The sequence below is a fragment of the Mercenaria mercenaria genome, chromosome 13 (assembly GCF_021730395.1).
Source record: "Mercenaria mercenaria strain notata chromosome 13, MADL_Memer_1, whole genome shotgun sequence".
Classification (NCBI taxonomy): domain Eukaryota; kingdom Metazoa; phylum Mollusca; class Bivalvia; order Venerida; family Veneridae; genus Mercenaria; species Mercenaria mercenaria.
The window spans coordinates 44,594,841-44,622,009 of record NC_069373.1 but is presented as its reverse complement, the minus strand read 5'-3'; the positions used below and the strand labels follow the sequence as shown (position 1 = coordinate 44,622,009).

Here is a 27,169-nt window from a genome sequence, read left to right as displayed (position 1 = left end):
TAAAATCGTTATCAAGCCTTCTTGTAGCTTATTCAAATTATTCCTATGTCTGCTTCCTTATACATTAAAAATCATTCAAATCATTCTCAAGCCTTCCTGAAGCTTATTAAATTATAACTATGTCTGCTTCCAAATACATTAAAAATCCTTCAAATCATTCTCAAGCCTTCCTGAAGCTTCAAATTATTCCTATATCTGCTTCCTTATACATTAAAAATCATTCAAATCATTCTCAAGCCTTCCTGAAGCTTATTCAAATTATTCCTATGTCTGCTTCCTTAAACCCTTAAAAATCATTCAAATAATTCTCAAGCCTTCTTCCTGAAATTTCCTGAAGCTTATTCAAAGTATTCTCATGTCTGCTTTCTTAGACCTTTAAGCATATTAAATGGCTCTAAAGTTTTTAACAAGAGGGTCATGATGACTCTGAATCGCTCACCTGAGTAATACAAGCTACATGTTTCATATGGCACCCTGATGCTAAAATATTAGAAAGAAGGTCAGTAGGTCATATTCATGGTCACTGAACATCAGTTTCAAGATCAGTGTACAAAACTGTACATGTCTTCCAAATTTCAAGGCTGTATCTTAAACAAGAGGGCCATGATGATCCTATACATCGCTCACCAGAGTTGATCTGGCCTACTGACCTAGCTTTTGACCCCACATGACCAAGAGTTGAACTTGACCTAAAGATCATCCAGACAAACATTCTGACTAAATTTTGTAAAGATTTGGTTACAACTGTGGCCTCTAGAGTGTTCACAAGCGTTTCCTTTGATTTGACTGGTGAACTAGTTTTTGACCCCATATGACCCAGATTCGAACTTGACCTATAGATTATCAAAACAAACATTCTGACTAATTCTCATGAGTTTCAAACTTAAATTGTGGTCTCTAGAGTGTTGAAAAGAATTTCCTTTGATCTGGCCTAGTGTCCTAGTTTTTGACCCCACATGACCCAGATTCATACTTGACCTAGAAATGATAAAGACAAACATTCTGACCCAGTTTCATAAAGATTGAGTCACAAATGTGGCCTCTAAAGTGTTCACAAGCTTTTCCTTTGATTTGACCAGGTGACCTAGTTTTTGACCCCACATGAACCAGTTTCGAACCTGACCTTGAGATCATCAAGACTAACATTCTGACTAAGTTTCATAAAGATTGGGTTAAAAATGTGGTCTCTTGAGTGTTCACAAGCTTTTCCATTGATCTGACCTACTGACCTAGTTTTTGACCCCACATGACCCAGTTTCGAACTTGACCTAGAGATCATCAAGACAAACATTCTGATCAAGTTTCATTTAGATTGGGTCAAAAATGTGGTCTCTAGAGAGTACACAAGCTTTTCCATTGATCTGACCTACTGACCTAGTTTTTGACCCCACATGACCCAGTTTCGAACTTGACCTAGAGATCATCAAGAATAACATTCTAACCAGGTTTCATAAAGTTTGTGTCAAAAATGTGGTATCTACAGTGTTCACAAGCTTTTCCATTGATCTGACCTACTGACCTAGTTTTTGACCCTACATGACCCAGTTGCAAAACTGACCTAGAGATCATCAAGACAAACATTCTGACCAAGTTTCATAAAGATTGGGTCAAAAACGTGGTCTCTAGAGTGTTCACAAGCTTTTCCATTGATCTGACCTACTGACCTAGTTTTTGACCCTACATGACCCAGTTTCAAACTTTATCTTAAGATCATCAAGACAAACATTCTGACCAAGTTTCATAAATATTGGGTCAAAAATGTGGTATCTACAGTGTTCACAAGCTTTTCCTTTGATCCGACCTACTGACCTAGTTTTTGACCCCACATGACCCAGTTTCGAACTTGACCTAGAGATCATCAAGACAAACATTCTGACCAAGTTTCATAAAGATTGTTCAAAAATGTGGTCTCTAGAGTGTTGACAAGGCAAATGTTGACGGACGACGCACGTCGATGGACGCCGGACAAGGACAGGTCACAATAGCTCACCTTGAGCACTTTGTGCTCTGATGAGCTAAAAATAAGAAATTAGGTCAGTAGGTCAAGGTCACAGTCAAGTGACCCCTAATCAATTCGGCAGGGCCTCTTTCCACCGAAGGGGCATAATTTGAACAAACTTGTCAGAGATCCACTTGGGAATGCTACATACCAAATATCAAAGGTCTAGGCCTTGAACTTAAAGACAAAAAGATTTGTATTTTTCCCCTATAGTTAAATTTGGGATCCTCAGAGCAGGGCCTCTATTCATCCCAGGGGCATAATTTGAACAATTTTGGTAGAGGACCACAAGGCAATGCAACATACCAAATATCAAAAGCCTAGGCCTTCCAGTTTCAGACGAAAAGATTTTTAAAGTTTTTTCCTGTATAAGTCTATGTAAAACTTGAGACCACCCTAGGTAGGGCCTCTTTTCACCCCAGGGTTATAATTTGAACAATTTTGGTAAAGGACCTAAAGCAATGCTACATACCAAATATCAAAGGCCTAGGTCTTGTGGTTTTATACAAGAAGATTTTTAAAGTTTTATCCTATATAAGTCTATGTAAAACTTGTGACCCCCAGGGTGGGGCCTCTTTTCACCCCAGGGGCACAATTTGAAAAATCTTCATAGAGGACCATTAGATGAAGTCACATGCCAAGTATCAAGGCCTTGTGGTTTTGGACAAGAAGATTTTAAAGTTTTTCCTTTCGGTTGCCATGGCAACCAGAGTTCTGCATGGAATTCAATTCTTTGAGCAATTTTGAAAGGGGGCCACAAAAGGATCATTCCTTTGAAGTTTGGTGTAATTCTGCTCAGTGGTTTTTAAGAAGATTTTTTTTAGAAATCACTGATGGCCGCACGCCACACAACGGACATTGAGTGGTCACAGCCTTTGGCTCAGGTGAGCTAAAAATCAAATAATTATATTAACAGTAGATTATCCTAATGGACTTCAAACTTATGACCTCTATATTGAGAAGTCATCATTTAATTCACAATTCAGCTCCACTTCTTGTAAAAAACCCAGTCTTGACTGTAGAAAAGCAAAGTTTATACCTACCTTACAGGTTTATTCCTGGCTTTCAGAGCCTTGTAGAGCTCATAACTTTGTTTTGGTGGACACCGTTTATCATCTGTTCCAATCATTATCATCACTGGGGTTTCAATCTAAGAACGAACAACACAAATAATTGCAACAGTTTTTCATTAAAACAGATTAAGCACAATATGTACAATATGGACAAAAATTTTAACACAATGTCATATAAGGGGAATTCTGATGTACAATTCATGTGCTTACGTTAAGAGCAAAGACATAAAGTGTTATCCAATGAAATGAAATTAAAGCAAGATGCATAATTATACAGTGCAACTTCCTCAGGTATACAGACACTAAATAGGACAAGAGGACCATGATGGTCCTGAATCGCTCACCTATCCCCACATGACCCAGTGTTGAACTGAGTACGACGTCGTTATTTCTATTATTTGACATAGTGACCTAGTTTTTGAGCACATGTGACCTAGATATCATCAAGATAAAAAATTCTGACCAATTTTCATGAAGATCTATTGAAAAATATGACCTCCAGAGAGGTCACAAGGTTTTACTATTATTTGACCTAATGACCTAGTTTTTGAAGGCACATGACCCACTTCTGAATCTGACCTAGATATCATCAAGGTGAACATTCTCACCAATTTTCATGAAGATCTCATGAAAAATATGGCCTCTAGAGAGGTCACAAGGTTTTTCTATTTTTCGACCTACTGACCTAGTTTTCGACCGCACGTGACCCAGTTTCGAACTTGGCCTAGATATCATCAAGAGGAACATTCTGATAAATTTTCATGAAGATCCATTGAGAAACATGGCCTCTAGAGACGTCACAAGGTTTTTCTATTTTTAGACCTACTGACCTAGTTTTTGACCGCACGTAACCCAGTTTCAAACCTGACCTAGATATCATCAAGGTGAACATTCTAACTAATTTTCATGAAGATCCATTGAGAAATATGGCCTCTAGAGAGGTCACAAGGTTTTTCTATTTTTAGACCTACTGACCTAATTTTTGACCGCACGTGACCCAGTTTCGAACTTGACCTAGATATCATCAAGGTGAACATTCTGACCAATTTTCATGAAGATCCATTGAGAAATATGGCCTCTAAAGAGATCACAAGGTTTTTCTATTTTTAGACCTACTGACCTAGTTTTTGACCCCACATGACCCAATTTCGACCTTGACCTAGATGTCATCAAGGTGAACATTCTGACGAATTTTCATGAAGATCCATTGAGAAATATGGCCTCTAGAGAGGTCACAAGGTTTTTCTATTTTTAGACCTAATGACCTAGTTTTTGACGGCATGTGACCCAGTTTCGAACTTGACCTAGATATCATCAAGGTGAACATTCTGACTAATTTTCATGAAGATCCATTGAGAAATATGGCCTCTAGAGAGGTCACAAGGTTTTTCTATTTTTAGACCTACTGACCTAGTTTTTGATGGCACGTGACCCAGTTTCGAACTTGACCTAGATATCATCAAGGTGAACATTCTGACCAATTTTCATGAAGATCTCATGAAAAATATGGCCTCTAGAGAGGTCACAAGGTTTTTCTATTTTTAGACCTACTGACCTAGTTTTTGACGGCACGTGACCCAGTTTCGAACTTGACCTAGATATCATCAAGATGAACATTCTGACCAACTTTCATAAAGATCCCATGAAAAATGTGACCTCTAGAGTGGTCACAAGTTAAAGTTTACGCACGAACGCACGCACGCACGCACGGACGGACGACGGACGCCACGCCATCACAAAAGCTCACCTTGTCACTTTGTGACAGGTGAGCTAAAAATGGCATGAAAAAAATGAGAGTCGCATAATGGCAGATTTAGATCTAGTTCTCAGTTTTTTAGCTCAGTAGAGCTATTTTTCTTACTTAAGGTTTAGGAGTATATCACCAAAACACAGAAATATTTTATAAACGAACAACATCGTTACCAATATTTTACCTGACCATTACATGTTCTGCCGTACTGTCCCGTACTGAAAATATTCTGAAAAAGTTGTCCCCCTTTGAAAATGAATGCCATTTGTAAAGAAATAAAAATAAACAATCGCTGAAAACTGTGTTCCACCTAGTTATGTGAAATTTCAACACTCGCACGCTATTACAAATGCATCAAAACAAACATGTGTAACAGTTCCTTGAAAATGGTGAGTTTTTAAAAGCGCTTGACTGTCTGGAAGTGGGGCCTGTTTAAACAGTTCTTTTTTCGGAATTCAATGCTTATATCAGTATACTGACACTTGTTTTGTAGAGTAATATAAGTAATATACACGCTATCATTACAAAAACAACAAAACAAGTGTCAGTATACTAATATAAACATTGAATTCCGAAAAAAAGACTGCCTAAATGGGACCCACTTCCGGGCAGTCAAACGCCTTCAAAAATTCACCATTTTCAAAGAACTATTACACATGTTAGTTTTGATTCATTTGCAATCGCATGCGAGTGTTGAAATTTCACATAATTAAGTGGAACATAGTTTTCAGCAATTGTTTATTTTTATTTCTTTACAAATGGCATTCATTCTCAAAGGGGGACAACTTTTTCAGAATATTTTCAGTACGGGACAGTACGGCAGAACATGTAATGGTTAAGTAAAATATTGGTAACGATGTTATTCGTTTATAAAATATTTCTGTGTTTTGGTGATATACTCCTAAACCTTAAATTGCATTTTTTTTATGAAATCACATGGAAGATGTATGTTTGACATTTACAAAGCATTTTCCTTAGCCTTCAAAGAACTGTTTGCTACAACTCTTTCACAAACATTAATAATTATTCATACCTATTGGACGTACGCACGCATCAAGTGTATAATATACCGACTAACTGTTTGGGTAAGCTTTATTCTAGGTTTATATTGTACATTCAGTGCTTGTGTACATTCAATGTAGGAAAATCAATGCCTTCCAGAACTCTTTGCAGAAAAGCAAATGTTACAGAACATGCAATCATTTTCTTATCGTAACCATTCATGCCAAATTGATTGGAAGCAACCCTCAACTTTTGGTGCTGACCTGAGAATTTATCATCCTGATAATTTCTATTCAGTATTGCCAAAAAAGCTTACCCCACTAAAAAGTACTTTGCTTTGACATTTAGTACAACTCATTCAGTATGTAATGTTAACTTCCGAGTGTTCCAAAGACAGCATTTAATCACTTATAAACATTAAACATGTTAAAGTTAGCCGATAAAGATAATCTGATAAAAGCCCAGTGCGTAAATTTGTCAATATAAATTTACTGCAAAATTTGAAAGTAGTAAAAACCCATTTATGAAAGACCAAGACGCTGTGTCCATGGGGATGCAAGTCGATAGAATTTCCAGTACAAAGTGAAACTTATGTGTATATGGACACAGGATCCTTTGTCTGGTAAAACCTTGTAGGTAATTCAAAGTCAGCAGCATAAACCCCTTAACATTTTTTTAATCAGTCAATATAAGACAACAATAAAAAGAAGAGAACCACGTCTTGAGAAAACCAACATAATGCGTTTGCGATCAGCATGGATCCAGACCAGCCTACGCATCTGCGCAGTCTGGTCAGGATCCATGCTGTTCGCTAATGGATTCTCTAATTGCAATAGGCTTTGAAAACGATCAGCATGGATCCTGACCAGACTGCGCAGATGCGCAGGCTGGTCTGGATCCATGCTGGTCGCAAACGCACTATGTTGGTATTCTCATGGTGTGGCTCTTAGACATACCTGATCAACGTATTGTAATGGTGAACATTTCCACATGGCAGTCATCGACTTCTCACTTGGGACTGTTGTGAAATCAAAGTCAAGGCCAGCCTCTACATTACACCTGAATGTTAAATTTTTTTTTAAATAATATAACAAAATTAATGGTGGTATAAACTGTAACCTGGATATTTCTTTTCAAATATGATTTTGATAGTTCTAAGTTTTTTGTAAGGAACAGAATTTCATATTCTAGTTAATTGACCGGTATGTATTTTGACAAGCAGGGAACACCTGACGGCATTTTGGCCAGGTTTTCCGAATTAGGTGATAATGAGTTAAAGTTCTAATAAAGGCATACAATAAATAACCCCCAAATTAATAAACACTATTGAAGGAAAAAGGGAGAAAAAAAGAAATTGACAGGTAGAAAATGAAATTAAAGAAATAAATTGGTGTAAAAAAGTCAAAGTAAGAAAAACATCATTTTCAATGATCATATCCCTGTGACCTTGACCTTTGACCCCAAAATCAATAGGGGTCATGTACACATCAAGACCAACATACGTATGAAGTTTCAAGGTCCTAGGTGAAAAACTTGTCCAGATATTGAGCGGAAACCATCTTCAATGTTCAGGTCCCTGTGACCTTGACCTTTGACCAAGTGACCCCATTCTCACTTTGGACCAACTAGGGTAATAGGGGATCATTCTGACTAAGTTTCTTGAAGTTTGGATAAGTAGTTGTTGAGAAAAATGAATGAACAAAAAGGTTAACATGAGACTCATTAAAAAGGTTAACATCTTAGACTCATTATCCCATCAATCTGCCAAAAATATTGTTTGAAGTGATAATGTAATAAAATTGTAATAAATTCTGTTGGTACATGAAGTTTGCTGAAAAAGTCTACACTACTTAACTCTATTTAACTCATTCAGATTGTAATATACAAACAAAGCAAAAAACAAACCAGTCAGATTGTTAATTATAAACCAAGCAGATTGTAAGTTACACTAGAATGTGTCTGTAGGACACAGGGTTTGCCCCCACTGGTACAATTGTCACAAATAAGGGGAAATAATTTAAATGTTTGTAGTCTTAATGGGGTATAGCCTCAACAAACATTTTATGAAAAGGATTCATTATTCTAGGCCATATACTTTTTGAGCTATGAGCATCACAAACATAAAATCTACTAGTTTGGCTATTTCAAGGGCTGTAACTCTGTAATAAGCGCTAAGATTCTCAAGAAAAATGCCAAGTGCGCAAGGTCACATCATAATAAAGACTCAAATAAGGTTTCATGAATTTACATCAAATACTTTTTGAGCTATGCACATAATTAGGTGAAAATGTTCATTTTTTGACTATTTCAGGGGCCATAACTCTGAAAATAGGGGGCGGAGGCAGACAGAAAATAGGAGGTTCGCAAGTTCATATCATGATAAAGACTCATGCAAGGTTTAATCAATTTATATGTAATACTTTTTGAGCTAGGTGGGTCACAAGGTGAAAATGTGCATTTTTGACTATTTCAGGGGCCATAACTCTGAAAATAGGGGGCGGAGGAAGATTTAAAACTGAAGGTGCACAAGTTCATATCATTATAAAGATTCATGCAAGGTTTAATCAATTTGTATGTAATACTTTTTGAGTCAGGCGCGTCACAAGGTGAAAATGTGCATTTTTGGCTATTTCAGGGGCTCTAACTCTGAAAATAGGGGGCAGACCCAGATGAAAAATACGAGGTGCGCAATTTCATATCATGATAAAGACTCATGCAAGGTTTAATAAATTTATATTAAATACTTTTTGAGCTAGGCACGTCACAAGGTGAAAATGTGCATTTTTGACTATTTCAGGGGCCATAAATAGGAAGGGGACCCAGATGAAAAATAGGAGGTGCGCAAGTTTATATCATGATTAAGACGCATGCAAGGTTTCATGAATCTATATCAAATACTTTTTGAGCTATGCGTGTCACAAGGTGAAAATGTGCATTTTTGACTATTTCAGGGGCCATAACTCTGGAAATAGGGGGTGGTGCCAGACGAAAAAATAGGAGGTGCGCAAGTTCATATCATGATAAAGACACATGCAAGGATTCATCAATCTATATCGAATACTTCTTGAGCTAGGCGCGTCACGAACTCCGGACGGACAGACGCACGGACAAGAGCAAATCTCTATGCCCCCACCACTCATGGGGGGGCACAAAAAAACATAAATATTTCATAAATGAACCCTTCAATTCGTTTAGATAACTATATTGTATTTAATTTACCTCTGTTCCACAAATACATTCTGTGAAATTTCATCAAATTTCAATCATAAATACTACACACTTAATTAAGTCAAAAACTCCCATTTTCAAAATTCAAGGTTTTGTGTTTGTGCTAAAAAATATAATTAGCCCAAACATGTAATATCTTAAAGGAACTAAAGTAGGCAGAGTATGGATGCCAACAGCCAGTAAATGACATACAGAAATTACTTCAGGCTCTAATGCAGGAGTTGTAAAAAGTAAATACAAGAGGACCATGATGGTCCTGAATCGCTCACCTATCCCCACATGACCCAGTGTTGAACTGAGTACGACGTCGTTATTTCTATTATTTGACATAGTGACCTAGTTTTTGAGCACATGTGACCTAGATATCATCAAGATAAAAAATTCTGACCAATTTTCATGAAGATCCATTGAAAAATATGACCTCTAGAGAGGTCACAAGGTTTTTCTATTATTTGACCTAATGACCTAGTTTTTGAAGGCACGTGACCCACTTCTGAATCTGACCTAGATATGATCAAGGTGAACATTCTGACTAATTTTCATGAAGATCCATTGAGAAATATGGCCTCTAGAGAGATCACAAGGTTTTTCTATTTTTAGACCTACTGACCTAGTTTTTGACTGCACGTGACCCAGATTCGAACTTGGCCTAGATATCATAAAGAGAAACATTCTGATCAATTTTCATGGAGATCCATTGAGAAACATGGCCTCTAGAGACGTCACAAGGTTTTTCTATTTTTAGACCTACTGACCTAGTTTTTGACCGCACGTAACCCAGTTTCAAACCTAACCTAGATATTATCAAGGTGAACATTCTCACCAATTTTCATGAAGATCCATTGAGAAATATGGCCTCTAGAGAGGTCACAAGGTTTTTCTATTTTTAGACCTACTGACCTAGTTTTTGACTGCACGTGACCCAGTTTCGAAGCTGACCTAGATATCATCAAGGTGAACATTCTGACCAATTTTCATGAAGATCCATTGAGAAATATGGCCTCTAGAGAGGTCACAAGGTTTTTCTATTTTTAGACCTACTGACCTAGTTTTTGACCCCACATGACCCAGTTTCAAACTTGACCTAGATATCATCAAGAGGAACATTCTGACCAATTTTCATGAAGATCCATTGAGAAATATGGCCTCTAGAGAGGTCACAAAGTTTTTCTATTTTTAGACCTACTGACCTAGTTTTTGACCGCACGTGACCCAGTTTCGAACTTGACCTAGATATCATCAAGGTGAACATTCTGACTAATTTTCATGAAGATCCATTGAGAAATATGGCCTCTAGAGAGGTCACAAGGTTTTTCTATTTTTAGACCTACTGACCTAGTTTTTGACCCCACGTGACCCAGTTTCGAACTTGACCTAGATATCATCAAGGTGAACATTCTGACCAATTTTCATGAAGATCTCATGAAAAATATGGCCTCTAGAGAGGTCACAAGGTTTTTCTATTTTTAGACCTACTGACCTAGTTTTTGACCGCACGTGACCCAGTTTCGAACTTGACCTAGATATCATCAAGGTGAACATTCTGACTAACTTTCATAAAGATCCCATGAAAAATGTGACCTCTAGAGTGGTCACAAGCAAAAGTTTACGCACGCACGAACGCACGCACGCACAGACGGAAGGACGACGGACGCCAGGCGATCACAAAAGCTCACCTTGTCACTTTGTGACAGGTGAGCTAATAAAAACCAGTCTGACTGTAAAATACGTACCAGTCAGATTGTAAACAGTAAAATACAAACCAGTCAGACTGTAAAATACATACCAGTCAGACTGTAAATAGTAAAATACGAACCAGTCAGACTGTAAAATACGTACCAGTCAGACTGTAAATAGTAAACAAACCAATCAGACTGTAAAATACGTACCAGTCAGATTTTAAATAGTAAAATGCAAACCAGTCAGACAGAAAAATATGTACCAGTCAGCTTGTAAACAGTAAAATACAAACCAGTCACACTGTAAAATACAAACCAGTCACATGGTAAATTGTAAAATACATACCAGTCAGGTATATCTGAGCTGCCAGTCATTGCTGAAAACAAACAAAAAAATTGTGTACACATGTGCATTGTACAGTAGTAAATGATTTGCACATTTACAGTACCATAACTAAATGGGGCGTATTTACAAGATTAATGTTCTAGTCATAAAGAATGGCTGTCTTAGACAAGCACTGTAAATAGCTGCAATTTTTATAAATTCACAGAAATTATATCATAAGTAATCTTATATCCGAAATAACTTACTGGCAATATTTATCACAGGATTTCTACAAACTGCTGCCTTATAAAAATCCTGAAAAAAAAATGGAGAATTAAAAATTCAGTACAAAAAGGGCCATAACTCCTCTCTTACAAAATGCAAACAAGAGTTATGATTCTTGGCCTACTTACTTACATTATGACAATAAACAAGTGAACACAATTCTAAAAGGTATAGCTTGGACAGCGTGCTCGACTATTCTCAGTGCTTGATAGTATAATATAAGCAATAAGAAAAACTTTAACATTACAATAAGCATATTCTAAGTCGAAAAGGGGCCATAATTCAGTCAAAATGCTTGATAGAGTTGCCTCCTTCTTTTTACAGACTGGGGTCATGATGGTTAACAAGTATGCAAAATATGAAAGCATTATCTCAATGGACTTTGAAAATATTTGGGGTGGTATGCAAACTTTAACATTTATTCTAAGTCGAAAAGGGGCCATAATTCAGTCAAAATGCTTGATAGAGTTGCCTCCTCCTTTTTACAGACTGGGGTCATGATGGTAAACAAGTATGCAAAATATGAAAGTAATATCTCAATGGACTTTGAAAATATTTGGGGTGGTACGCAAACTTTAACATTTATTCAGAGTCGAAAAGGGGCCATAATTCAGTCAAAATGCTTGATAGAGTTGCCTCCTCCTTTTTACAGACTGGGGTCATGATGGTCAATAAGTATGCAAAATATGAAAGTAATATCTCAATGGACTTTGAAAATATTTGGGGTGGTACGCAAACTTTAACATTTATTCTAAGTCGAAAAGGGGCCATAATTCAGTCAAAATGCTTGATAGAGTTGCCTCCTCCTTTTTACAGACTGGGGTCATGATGGTAAACAAGTATGCAAAATATGAAAGCAATATCTCAATGGACTTTGAAAATATTTGGGGTGGTACGCCAACTTGAACATTTGTGTGACGCTCACGCTAACACTAACTATCACGCTCACGCCGACGCCGGGGCGAGTAGGAAAGCTCCCCTATTCTTCGAATAGTCGAGCTAAAAATGACCAAACAATTGATGTTTATATTCCTTGAATACTGCAAATATTTAAAAACAGTCTTCCCTTATCATAACTTACACTATAAATACTTGTTCTAAAAGCATCTAATAATGCCCATAACCTTTGTTTTCAACTGGAAGAAGACTTTAAAAAAAAAAAAAAATTAATCTTACAATGTACATAATGTATAATGCTTTAGTTTATACTAATATGTTTAGCTCAATTGTGATGAAAGCATCCAGCTTAATGGAACCACTCTCGAGTCCACTTCCTTAAAAAAAACCAGTACTGGTGTCATAAGAGAAGTTGTGGTCGTGACCCAATGGGGTTCGAACCCACAACTCTAGGGTTGAGCCACTGACACCTTCACCACTAGACCAACGCTCCCCTTATGTATATGCTTTATGCTGAAACTTGAAACAATCATAAGATATTGAGCAAAACATTACATACAGGGAACTGTCCAACCAGGTGACAGGTTAGAAAACCACCATGTGATCCACCCGACACAAATACTCGATCCTTGTCGTAACCTTCTTTATCTATAACCTCTAGTGCTGCATTCTGAAATCATACTACATTGATACACAACAACAAAATAAATGGTTAACTAAGAAAATTTTCAAAACATTTCTAATAATTATTGAAAGTTGAGCACGAAACTGTTTTAACTCCTTATCAACTAGAGCTATCACTGAATGTGATTAATACCCCCACAATTCTCTGTCAAAAGAAACAGGCACCCTAAGCACCGGAATGCTTTAAATGACCATAAAAAAAGATGCCATGCATATGTTTACTTCATGGCAATCAGGTATATCATGAAGTTCAGTTGAAATAAAAGTTCTATGCCACAATTTTTGCAAGGCATTGATCAAAAATGCTCCTTGATGTTGTGAGAGTAAAATAAAGCCATCACATAATTTTGGTGTTACACTAGTGTAATAAAGCTTTGACGCTGACCTACATTGGTTGAACTGGCTTGGAATATCATAGGCAAAGAAGAAGAAATTTGGACGTTTCAGCTGGAAAAGCTAACATGTGCTGAAAAGAATACAGTAACTACACTTGTGCCCTTCTACCTCGGTTGAATAAAATTGATTAAATGCTTGGTACAGTCTCTTATTTATTATTTTATTCAACTCCTTTAATAAATTTAATATGAAAAGTCATTCATGTAGTAGTCTATATAAACTCAATTTCATGGAGTAAAATTATTTCCCACACATAATACATGTAATTTCTTACAGATACCTGATCAGTAATCTGAGATTTTAGCTTACATGAGTTATTAAGACTTCTTGTTTTTTTTTTCTAAAGCAGCAGGGAATACGATGAAACTTTTATGCAGTGTACAACCTGACATGATGCTGAATTTAAAATCATTGACCCATGCAGTTTACACAAGTGCAATAATTAAACAAATGGTCTTAAATTTATATCTGGTATTTGGAATTCCATAAATATCAGTGTGGTTTTTATGCAAAATCATATCTAAATTTTACTTTAAAACGCTGCTTATAACATGACTCACCTGTACATCTTTAACATCCTGGTTCCCACATTTACCTGGTAAACTGAAGATACTGTCATTACCATACCCGCATGACCCTCGGTAATTTACTTGACAAAAAAACAAACAAACAAACTGACATCTTGTATTTATGTAACACACAAAATAAAATCTTGTTTCAGTAAAAGTTTAGCGTTTTATGCAAACAAGATTTGTCTTAACTTACTTAAGACTTCCAAATCCTAAAAATTTGTTACTGTCATATTTTTGCAAAGTTTCAACAGATTTTATGGAAACTATGAATAAATATACAGCTCTTATTAAAGCCGATTACTTTTTTAAGTTTAGGAAAACAATGCTTTTAAGCACACTTTAAGGAAAATGAATAATATGTACCTGTAAGGCTAACTCATTTATGAAAATGGCATTGGTCAAAGGGGGATAACTTACCCATCAGACTAGAATATCCAAGCTTGCATAGAAATGAGGTATATAACATGAAGGCTGAGGTAAAACCAGCATGTGGTCCACCTGAATTAAGAAGATAGAAAAAATTGGTCGAGTTGCTGCTTGAAAAAAATATTTGCTACTGGCAAAATTATTCTATCATTTATAATTTCTTGCATTATCACTACCATTTATAGTTACTGGTTTATTTGTCTCTAACCTACTAAGTTTTGTTTTGTCCAGTTAAGAACCAAATTCAAACTGTCCGGCCTTTGAAGCAAGAGGAAGACCTGAAGTACACTTTTGAGAAGTTTTTCTTTTCTGACAAGGGCCGGCAACCCAGTAGAACCACCAACCTTTTGCAAGCCAGCTGGATGGCATCCTCATATGATGACACATTAGCCAGGCTTAAACCAACAGAGGTGAAGGGCATGTGATTCAGAATCAATGACCTCAAGCACTTGCCCTTGGAAGCCCCTAATACAGGTAAAATACAATGAACTAGAAATCAGTGATTTCATCTAAAAATAGGACTGTTTGAAGGTATCAGAGCTTTATTTTCTTGTTTAAGCAAAAAAAAAAAAAACTTACCATGTGGAAAGACGAGTAGATTCTTTGCTGAACCTGGCTCCACATTTGTTGGAGAAACCAGAATACTTTCGTATGTCAGATTTGCTGCAAGATAGACAGATACAGCTTGATTTAACAATTAGCAATCAGAAAATGGATAATTTTTCAGTGGTTTTTCAGATGTCAATATCCATTTAATTAGCCCTACCAGTAAGCTAAAGCACTGGTCAGGACCTCCAACCTGGAATTTGTATGTTCAAATCCCCAGAAAGGCGTATGTTCTCTATAATGATTTACTAATGGCAGTTCACTTAAGGTCACTTGTCCTCCACCTCTGATCAATGTGGAAAAGTTGTCAGTAACTTGTCCTCCATCTCTGTTCCATGTAAGGAAATTGTCAGTAACATTTCCTCAACCTCTGATCAATGTGGGGAAGTTGTCAGTAACTTGTCCTCAGATCCATGTGGGGAAGTTGTCAGTAACTAATACTCCACCTCTGATCCATGTGGGGAAGTTGTCAGTAACTTGTTCTCCACCTCTGATCCACTTGGGGAAGTTGTCAGTAACTTGTCCTCTGATCCATGTGGGGAAGTTGTCAGTAACTTGTCCTCTATCTCAGACCCATATGGAGAAGTTGTCAGTAACATTTCCTCTATCTTCTACCCATGTGGGAAACTTGTCAGTACTTTTTTCTCCACCTCAGATCCATGTGGAGAAGTTGGCAGTAACATATACTCCATATCTGATCCATGTGGGGAAAGTTGTCAGTAACTTGTGTAGAACAGGTCAATACTGGTAAGGAATCGAGGAACACTTGTTAGATTAAGTGACCACAGCATGTACCGTCAAACCTGACTGTTTAGACTGCCCTTGGGAAATAGTAAAAGTAGTTTTGTTGACAGGTGATCTCTCTATACAGGTAAATGTACACTATTAATGCATAACTGGGTAGAGAAAATAGTGCCCTTTATATGCAAGTTTCAGTTGTGGCTTTCCTTCAATGTGGTCTTAAGCATAGGTTTGACAGTAATTGAAACTGTACAGAAAATCTGTGTTAAGGTAGTTCTGCACATTTGAAACAAATCTTGTGCTTCAATGTAGTATTTTATAAATGCATATTTTTTCAAAGCATCATTGTATCCGAAGGCAATTCAGCTAACAAGACTAATATAATAATACTGGTCCTCCAGTCAATTTTCACAATGGACATCTATGGGAAAGTCATACTTTTGATGATATTTTCAAGTACAGAAGAAGTTCCACATTGTAGATTTTAATGGAAATTTTCATAGCTGAAGACTAACATATTTTAAATGGTATGGCAAAATAAAATGTTTGATCTGTGAGCTTGAATTTTCACATTTTGCCAAAAATCAAAAGCACTCTTACATTTCTTATCTTAGGCTATTATTTTGAAAAATCTTATATCAAAGCCTATGTATTGTCAAAATTAACTTTAAGAAAGACAGAATAGCCTACCGTGTAACAATTAATACATGGTATATAACAAATTCATGACAACATTTATGCTACCAGTATGATGACCATAAGGCATTATTCTACGTTTTTCGGATTAATAACATAATACCATCACTTCCCACTAATCAAACGTGCAGAACTACCTTAAACCCAACATGAACAGCAAAATTTCAGTCCAATTCACTTAATTTATCAAGAAATACTTTCACTTACGATAATCTTTATTGACCCTGTCTGGAGTTGGCTGGTGACCTATAACCTTCCATGATATATTTTCTATCTGTGTTGGCGAATCATCAAGAGTTATCCACTTAATCTCAGACTCCTTCCCTGCTGCAGGAAGACAACCAATAACCTAACAATTACAAATCATGATACATTTAAATTCAATGTAAGCATAATGATACATTTACATAGAAAGATAATGCTTTATTTACATGCAATATCAGAATAATGATACATTTACATACAAAGATAATGCTTTATTTACATGCAATATCAGAATAATGATACATTTACATACAAAGATAATGCTTTATTTACATGCAATATCAGAATAATGATACATTTACATACAAAGATTATGTTTTATTCATATGCAAGACAAAAGATAATGCTATACTTCAAGCAATACAAAGATAATACCGGTACATGCAATACAAAGATAATGCTATATTTACATGCAGTACGAAAATAATGCAATATTTCAAGCAATACAAAGATAACTTTACATGCAATACAAAGATAACACTAAATTCCAAGCAGTACAACAAAAATGCTATAGTTACAAGCAAACTTAGCATGATATATTTAAATTAATTTGAACATACTGATTAAACCCTTACCTTGCTAAATTTCTATAACGAACCTGTCCATCTTCCAATTTGGACTGTACCATTAACTGTTAAAAGGAGTGCTTACCAAAAAGATACTGACTGAATGGCAAACAGTGCAGATCAAACAGTAGGTTAATCAAATGAGCCGCACCGTGAGAAAACCAACATAATGCATTTGCGACCAGCACGGATCCAGACCTGCCTGCGCATCCGCACAGTCTGGTCAGGATCCATGCTGTTCGCTAACAGTTTCTCTAATTGCAGTAGGCTTTGAAAGCGAACAGCATGGATCCTGACCAGACTGCGCGGATGCGCAGGCTGGTCAGGATCCATGCTGATCGCAAATGCACTATGTTGGTTTTCTCATGGTGCAGCTCAAATAGTGATGCTAATTCAGAAATCATCTTACCAGGAAATTTGGTCGTGTTGGTGACGAACATTCAGCTACAATAATATCTCTGTCTATACACAATGCAGTCATACAGCAGTCACTGTCTGAAATATTAGTACTAACCTTTAACCTGCTGAATTTCTAAAATGGACTGTTCCATAATTAAATTTGGGCAATACCATTTATTATTCGAAGGAGTGTTCACAGAAAATTTACAGACTGAATAGTGAACAGTGCAGACCATGATCAGCCTGCACAGAAGTGCAGGCTGATCTTGGCCTACACTTGTCGCAAAGGCAGAATCACTTGCCGCCAACAAGCTAAAGACTAATAATGAGGATGGATATCGGAAATGCAGGTTGGAAACTCATTTATAAAGACAATATATTCAACAGTATCTAAAACTAGAACCTGAAGCCGAATCTACTCGAGTTCTAAATTTCATGCTTATGCAATTACTCCTAACAGTATAGATAGAGTGCCATGAATTTGCCTGAGGAAGCCATCCAGCTGGCTTATGGAAGGTTGGTGGTTCTACCCAGGCGCCCGCTCGTGATGAAATAATGCACGGAGGGGCACCTGGGGTCTTCCTCCACCATTTAAGCTGGAAAGTCGCCATATGACCTATCATGTGTCAGTGCGACGTTAAATCCAACAAAAAAACATACAAGAGGGCCATAATGGCCCTATATCGCTTACCTGTCATCATTGCACTTAAGGACAAGAAGGTAAAACAAGAGGGCCATGATGGCCCTATATCGCTCACCTGTTATCATTGCACTTGAGGACAAGAAGGTCCTAAGAAAAAATATCTAAGTCCAAAGGACAGTAACAACAAAGGGAAGAAATTTAACCAAAAAGAAAAAAAAATCTTACAAGGTATAGATATGTCAAAATACACCTAAACATTGGAGGTACCATCCATGTTGTACCACAGAAAAGTGGTCTCGGTTTTTCACTACGGCCAATAATAAAAAAGTTACAAAATATAAGCTATTTACAGTAACATAAAAGGAAAGTAATTAAAAAAAAAATTATTGTAAGTGAACAAAAGAAGGATCTGCCAAATAAATCTGTTGACATAAATGAAATTTCAGATCAGTACCTTCATTAGTTATGGAGATATACCCAATTTAATTTGAAATAAAGGGAGGTAATTTGACATAAAATCAGTCCATAGTTATCTACCCCGATTGTCTCAGTCCAACTAATGACAATAATGAAATTTCAAATAAGTACTATAAGTACTTACTGATATAAATCCATTTCAATAACAATCAGGGGAGGTAATCAGATATAAAATAACTCTGAACCTACGCTTGGATCTGATTTGTCATGGAATCCAAGAATTATTGTTGTTGAAGTTATTTTGGAAGTTAGTATCAAATAAAACCATAAATGAAGTCTCTATATGGCTGCAAAAGCCAAAATAGCCAATTTTGGACATTTAAGGGGCCATAACTCTGGAACCCATGAAGAAATCTGGCCAGTTCAAGAAAGGAACCAAGATCTTGTGGTGATACAAGTTGTGTGCAAGTCTGGTTAAAATCGAATCATAAATGAAGCTGCTATTGTGCAGACAAGGTCAAAATAGCTAATTCTGGCCTTTTCAGGGGCCATAACTCTGGAACCCATTATGGAATCTCGCCAGTTCAAGAAAGGAATCAAGATCTTATGGTGATACAAGTTGTGTGCAAGTTTAGTTAAAATCAAATCGTAAATGAAGCTGCTATTGTGCAGACAAGGTCAAAATAGCTAATTCTGGCCCTTTCAGGGGCCATAACTCTGGAACCCATAATGGAATCTGGCCAGTTCAAGAAAGGAACCAAGATCTTATGGTGATACAAGTTATGTGCCAGTTTGGTAAAAATCAAATCATAAATAAAGCTGCTATTGTTGGCCTTTCAGGGGCCATAACTCTGGAACCCATAATGGGATCTGGCCAGTTCAAGAAAGGAACCGAGATCTTATGGTGATACAAGTTGTGTGCAAGTTTGGTTAAAATAAAATCATAAATGAAACCACTATCGTGCAGACAAGAAATTGTTGACGGACGGACGCACAGACAGACTGACGACGGACGAAGGGTGATCACAAAAGTTCACCTTGTCACTGTGACAGGTGAGCTAAAAATGTTAGAAAAATACCTAAAATATTGAAAATCTAAAAATAGAATTTCTAAAAATTGACAAATTCTTGGAATTTAAGGGGAAGTAACTCAGTACAAAAGTTAAAAAAAAGGTAACTTCCCTTTGGCTCTAAGCCAGTCAGAATATTTAATAAGTGAAATGCATCAAAATTAGCCTTATATTCTAAATAAAAGGGGGCATAATTCATAAAAATATGGTGCCAGAGTTATGCATCTTGTGTCACATGATGTGGGTGATGAGGAGGAACATCTATTTTAAGTTTGAATCAATTCCATTTAGTAATAACTGAGAAATAGTGAAAATACATCAAAATTTACCTTAAATTCTAAGTAAAAGGGGGCATAATTCATGAAAGTTGGTGTCAGAGTTATGCACATTGTGTCACAAGATGGGGGTGATAAGGTGGAACATCTATTTTAAGTCTGAATCATATCCATTTAGTAATAACTGAGATATAGTGAAAATGCATCAAAATTAACCTTAAATTCTAATTAAAAGGGGACATAATTCATGAAAAATTGGTGTCAGACTTATGCACCTTGTGTCACATGATGTGGGTGATAAGGTGATACATCTATTTTAAGTTTGAATCAAATCCATTTAGTAGTAACTGAGATAATAGATTTCACGACATGACGGGACGGGACGGGATGCGACAAAACTGACTCCTATATAGCCCCCTCAAACATGTTTGGTGGGGGTATAAAAACATGTGTGTCAATTGGACACTGGTGCCCCTACCTGCTGTCTCTGCATTGTCCAATATTACTTCTTGACAATGCAAGACTAAGTAAACTTTCATTTTACCTTGAGGGGGAGGGATACTTGGAAACATCATCAAGAAACAGAAGGAACTAAGAGTAACAAAAAATTTACTGGTGCACAGCACTGCACGTGTTTGGTTCGGTGGAGGGCTCTGAATAAGTCAAGGGCCATAACTCTGTCTTGCAGAGCAAAATCCCAAACAAAACCTGTGTCCCCCTACTTACTGTCACTGCATGGTCAATTTGATCTTGACCACTACAAAATAAGTTTTGTGAAGAACCATTCCAACAAATCAAAGAAAGCTCCATGCAAGGATGCTTATTATGTGCTGAAGAAACCAGAGCAAGCTTTTCCTATTAGTTGACCTAGTGACAGAGATTTTAATCAAAGATATCCCAGTTTCAAAAATGACCTACACTTCAGAAAGACAAACATTCTGACCAAGTGCTATGTTGATCAGGTAAAAAATGTGACCTTTGAAGAGTTAACAAGGTTTTTCTATGATTCAGCCTAATGGCCTAGTTTTTTTAACCCCAGATACCCTAGTTTAAAACGGTCACTAAAATTTTATAAAAACAAATACTCAGACAATGCTTATGTTCTCCGTGACTATTTGATAAACGACATTGTGTTTGAAATCATTACCGTAGATACCCATGTATAATATGCACCCGTGTATAATGCGCACCTCCTATTTTGGCCCAAAATCCTGGGAAAAAAACATTTTTGGTCAATTTTGAGGTGGATGGAAAACGAAAGTAGAGTTTACATCGACACAGGTAATAAATCTTATTTCCGCGGTGGAGAGCAGCATCGGTCTCGTGGTACTATCAATTTTTGTTTTCTCGAAAATTAAAACCAGTAAAATATTGTTTAATTTGTTGTTTTACCTTTTTAATTCACTATTTTGGATAAATAAACAGCAGCTGATTCAATATTTCGGAATGGTATCTTTCAAAATGACATGAGCTTCTCAATTCAAACCAATAACAAAAGGTGTGATAGTCTTTTTGTCACAATCAAATAGCCAGTAATTACCGGCAATTAACTTGTCACCTCGTGTCAATTATGTTGTTCACAGTTTGATCTCGGTTAAAGATAATTCTCGATCTTTAACTAGAACTGTCACAGGAGTGACTCATACCCCCACCATACGGTCTTGTCACAGAAGAATGGCAACCATAAGGAATCTTAAAAATACTTTGGAGTACTTCATCCTGGGCTTCCACATATAAGTAATACTAGTATAATACTAGTATAGTAATACTAGTAAATATATTAAATCTCTAATATTAGAGATACACTAAAAGTGAATACAAAAAAGTGTCTTACCGACCCATGTTACCACGGAAAAATGTTTTTACTTTTTACATAGGACTTATAATAAACAAGAGGGCCATGAAGGCCCTGTATCGCTCACCTGACCTATTGACCTAAAGATCATCAAGATCAACATTCTGACCAAGTTTCATTAAGATATGATCATAAATGTAGCCTCTAAAGTGTTAACTAGCTTTTCCTTTGATTTGACCCGGTGACCTAGTTTTTGCCCCCACATGACCCAGATTTAAACCTGACCTAAAGATCATAAAGATTAACATTCTGATTAAGTTTCATGAAGATACAGTCATAAATCTGGCCTCTAGAGTCTTAACAAGCCTCTAGAGTCTTAACAAGCTTTTCCTTTGATTTGACCTAGTGACCTAGTTTTTTAACACACCTGACCCAGATTTAAACTTGACCTAAAGATCATCAAGATTAACATTCTGACCAAGTTTCATTAAGATCTGGTCATAAATGTGGCCTCTAAAGTGTTAACTAGCTATTCCTTTTATTTGACCCCCGTGACCTAGTTTTTGACCCGACATGACCCAGATTCGAACTTGACCTAAAGACCATCAAGTTTAACATTCTGGCTAAGTTTCATGAAGATATAGTCATAAATGTGGCCTCTAGAGTGTTAACAAGCTTTTCCTTTGATATGACATAGTGACCTAGTTTTTGACTCCATCTGACCCAGATTTAAACTTGACCTAAAGATCATCAAGATTAACATTCTGACCAAGTTTCATTAAGATATGGTCATAAATGTGGCCTCTACAGTGTTAATTAGCTTTTCCTTTGATTTGACCTGGTGACCTAGTTTTTGACCCCACATGACCCAGATTCATAATTGCCCTAAAGATCATCAAGTTTAACATTCTGACTAAGTTTCATGAAGATATAGTCATAAATGTGGCCTCTAGAGTGTTAACAAGCTTTTCCTTTGATATGACCTAGTGACCTAGTTTTTGACCCCACCTAACCCAGATTTGAACTTGAGCTATAGATTATCAAGATTAACATTTTGACCAAGTTTCATTAAAGTATGGTCATAAATGTGCCTCTACAGTGTAAACTAGCTTTTCATTTGATTTGGCTTGGTGACCTAGTTTTTTATCCTACATGACCCAGATTCAAACTGGACCTTAAGATCATCAATTTTAAAACAATCTGACCAGTTTCATGAAGATACAGTCATAAATGCGGCTTCTACAGTGTTAACAAGCTTTTCCTTTGATTTGACCTGGTGACCTAGTTTATGAACCCAGATAACCAAATATCGAACTCGTCCAAGATTTTATTAAGGGTAACATTCTGACTAAGTTTCATTAAGATTGGGCCAAAAATGTGACCTCTAGAGTGTTAACAAGCTTTTTTTCTTTGATTTGACCTGGTGACCTAGTTTTTGACCCCAGATGACCCAATATCGAACTTGTCCAAGATTTTATTGAGGGTAACATCCTGACCAAGTTTCATTAAGATTGGGCCAAAATTGTGACCTCTAGAGTGTTAACAAGCTTTTCCTTTGATTTGACCTGATGACCTAGTTTTTGACCCCAGATGACCCAATATCGAACTCGTCCAAGATTTTATTGAGGGTAACATTCTGACCAAGTTTCATTAAGATTGGGCCAAAAATGTGACCTCTAGAGTGTTAACAAGCTTTTCCTTTGATTTGACCTGATGACCTAGTTTTTGATCCCAGATGACCCAATATCGAACTCGTCCAAGATTTTATTGAGGGCAACATTCTGACCAAATTTCATTAAGATTGGGTCAAAAATGTGACCTCTAGAGTGTTAACAGTCAAATTGTTGACGACGGACGGACGGACGACGGACGACGCCGGACACAGGGTGATCACTAAAGCTCACCTTTGAGCACTTTGTGCTCAGGTGAGCTAAAAATCATAATCAAGATCAATCAAAAGAATCATGAGAAAATCTAGTTGAAATTTTCTTTAAGGTACAGATATGTCAAAATACACCTAGAAATTGGAGGTACCATCCATGTTGTACCACAGGAAAGTGGTCTTGGTTTTTCCCTACGGCCAATAATAAGAAAGTTACTAAATAAGCTATTTATAGTAACATAAAAGGGAAGTAATTAAAAAATTATTGTAAGTGAACAAAAGAAGGATCTGCCAAATAAAAACGCAAATGCAGAGCAACATACACACAAAACAAAATCATATGACCTTTGACCCCTAAGTGTGACCTTGACCTTGAAGTGAGCCATCCGAAACATGCACTCTGCACATCGTTTCGATGAGGTGAACATTTGTGTCAGGTTTCTTTGAAATCCTTCAAGGGGTTCAAGAGTTACAGAGCGGAAGGGAAATTGCTAACCAACAGACAGACAGACAGACAGACGGACACCAAGGCGATAACATAATACGTCTCCTAGGGCGTATAAAAAGGAATCGAGATCTTATTGTGATACAAGTTGTGTGCAAGTTTGGTTAAAATCAAATCATAAATGAAGCTGCTATTGTGCAGACAAGGTCAAAATAGGTAATTTTGGCCCTTTCAGGGGCCATAACTCTGGAACCCATAAAAGAATCTGGCCAGTTCAAGAAAGGAATCAAGATCTTGTGGTGATACAAGTTGTGTGCAAGTTTGGTTAAAATCAAATCATAAATGAAGATGCTTTTGCACAGACAAGGTCAAACTAGCTGATTTTGGCCCTTTCAGGGGACATAACTCTGAAACCCATTATGGGATCTGGCCAGTTCAAGAAAAGAACCAAGATCTTATGGTGACACAAGTTTTTGTGCGAGTCTGATTAAATTCAAATCATAAATGAAGCTGCTATTGTGCAGACAAAGTCAAAATAGCTAATTCTTGCCCTATCAGGGGCCATAACTCTGGAATGCGTAATAGAATCTGGCCAGTTCAAGAAAGGAATCAAGATCTTGTGGTGATACAAGTTGTGTGGAAGTTTGATTAAATTAATCATAAAGGAAACTGCTACTGCGCAGACAAGGTCAAAATAGCTAATTTTGGCCCTTTCAGGGGCCATAACTCTGAAACCCACCATGGGATCTGGCCAGTTCAAGAAAGGAACTGAGATCTTATGGTGACACAAGTTTTGTGCAAGTTTGATTAAATTCAAATCATAAATGAAGCTGCTATTGTGCAGACAAGGTCAAAATAGCTTATTTTGGCCCTTTCAGAGGCCATAACTCTGGAACCCATAATGAGATCTGGCCAGTTCAAGAAAGGAAGCAAGATCTTGTGGTGAGACAATTTGTGTGCAAGTTTGGTAAAAATCAAATCATAAATAAAGCTGCTATTGTGCAGACAAGGTCAAAATAGCTAATTTTGGCCCTTTCAGGGGCCATAACTCTGGAACCCATAATGGGATCTGGCCAGTTCAAGAAAGGAACCAAGATCTTATGGTATACAAGTTATGTGCAAGTTTGGTTAAAATAAAATCATAAATGAAACCACTATCGTGCAGACAAGAAATTGTGGATGGACGACGGACAAAGGGCGATCACAAAAGCTCACCCTGTCACTACGTGACAGGTGAGCTAAAATACAAAAAAATGAATTTGCCAATTATACAGTAACCCACACAAAAATATATGCTTTTTTTGAAAAAAAATTAGAAACAAGTTACTGTTTAAATGCTAAATTCAGATTTCCGCTCTTCCCTTCCAATGAAACCAGGATGGCTGACACAGACGGTCTAATTCTTTCGAAAAGAGGCAAATCGACAACTTTCAAATAAATTTGTTATCTGTATAGCATCAACATTATTTTGGAGAATTAAGAAACTGTAAACTTACAAGCTGGTAGCCTGGTAACAGTTTTTGTACTAGCGTTGATGACTAGAATAACGTCCCTGGACCTCCACATGGAGTTGATCACAACCCTGACACTATCACTACTCCAGCAGGTGTCTGGTAGCCCAACAGTATACACCCCAGGGAAGTCCTCACCTGCAAATAAACAATGAAGGGAAATTCTATTCAAATACCCCAAAAATCTTCTATAGCATCAGATTTTTTCGCCAGGCCGTAAGTTTTCTTATTTGAAGTTTTAACTGGTTCCTCTTGTAGAATATTCTGTATTACTTGGGCAACTTGTTAAATAAACAGGACTATTCATAACAATGACAGAACTTGCACAAGTACCTGTATTCACTGTCATAAAGAAAGACACTTATGGAAATACAGCGAAAACAAAGCTAATTTGAAAATATCTGACTTTACAGAACATAAAATTATTGTTTTATTTTACACATACACTACATGTCATCTGCTATATTTATATAGACTTTCGAGATAATATACTGTGACATCATTAATATTCATGGGGGACTAATTTTCATAGATTTCGTGGTTGAGTCAATCCACAAAATTTAATCCCAACGAACAAGTAAAATTCCCATTCATTTTATGTTCAAAAATTGAAATCCACGAATTCATATCCCCACGAAATTGATGTTTTGACCAAAACCATGAAATTTCCTGCCAATGCAAATTAAATGATTTTACAGTGAACAGAATTTAGGCACCTGTGATCAAGTCTGAATCATATCACAAGTACTTTAATTTCAAGTCACAGAAGATCTGGGGGTTAAAATCTTTTCACTGTACCATATCAGCTCCGTTTATGGCTCCTCTGAAGCCCAAACACCTCACCACAATGGCATATTTCTTTCTGATTAGGTAACTTTCGAAGTAAATAAATTTGTCTAGTTTGTTTTGTTTCACTGTGTTTTAGTCATACCACCTACACAAATTTAGGACATATGGTGACTTTCTATTTTCTGATGGTGAAAGAAGCGGCCAGGTGTCACACTGGGCATTATTGCAGGCATGTGCCACACCTAAGTAGCACGAGCAACATTTAGTAAGCTAGCTGGATAAATGGCTTCCTTACATGCAAAGTTTATCTACACCCCATGCCAGTTTATCTACACCCAAATGAGGTTTATCTACAACACAATGAGTTTAATCTACACCAAAGCAAGGTTTATCTACACCCAAAGAAGGTTTATCTACACCCAAAGCTAGGTTTATCTACATCCCAATCGAGGTTTATCTACACCACAAGCATGGTTTATCTCAAGCAAGGTTTATCTACACCCCAAGCAAGGTTTATCTACACCCCAAGCAAGGTTTATCTACACCTCAAGCATGCTTTATTTGCACCCAAAGCGAGGTTTATCTACACCCAAATGAGGTTTATCTACACCCCAAGTGAGGTTTATCCACACCCAAATGAGGTTTATCTACACCCCAAGCGAGGTTTATCTACACCTCAAGCATGGTTTATCTACACCCAAAGCTAGGTTTATCTACACTCAAAGCAAGGTTTCTCTGCACCTCAAGCGAGGTT

At 36.8% G+C, this 27,169-nt stretch overlaps 1 protein-coding gene across 1 annotated transcript in view; it reads right to left on the bottom strand.

The window, feature by feature from the left end:
* The window catches only part of LOC123530387 (acylamino-acid-releasing enzyme-like), a 58,591-nt gene that overhangs the window by 4,397 nt on the left and 27,025 nt on the right, over positions 1-27,169 (bottom strand). The window contains exons 11-21 of the mRNA XM_053521676.1: positions 25,612-25,764; positions 17,599-17,684; positions 16,567-16,708; positions 14,896-14,979; positions 14,308-14,388; positions 13,879-13,967; positions 12,798-12,908; positions 11,323-11,371; positions 11,078-11,108; positions 6,781-6,883; positions 3,043-3,149 (exon numbers count right to left, since the gene is read on the bottom strand). Of these exons, the coding sequence (XP_053377651.1) occupies positions 3,043-3,149; positions 6,781-6,883; positions 11,078-11,108; positions 11,323-11,371; positions 12,798-12,908; positions 13,879-13,967; positions 14,308-14,388; positions 14,896-14,979; positions 16,567-16,708; positions 17,599-17,684; positions 25,612-25,764 (1,036 nt within the window). The remainder of the gene's footprint in view (positions 1-3,042; positions 3,150-6,780; positions 6,884-11,077; positions 11,109-11,322; positions 11,372-12,797; positions 12,909-13,878; positions 13,968-14,307; positions 14,389-14,895; positions 14,980-16,566; positions 16,709-17,598; positions 17,685-25,611; positions 25,765-27,169) is intronic.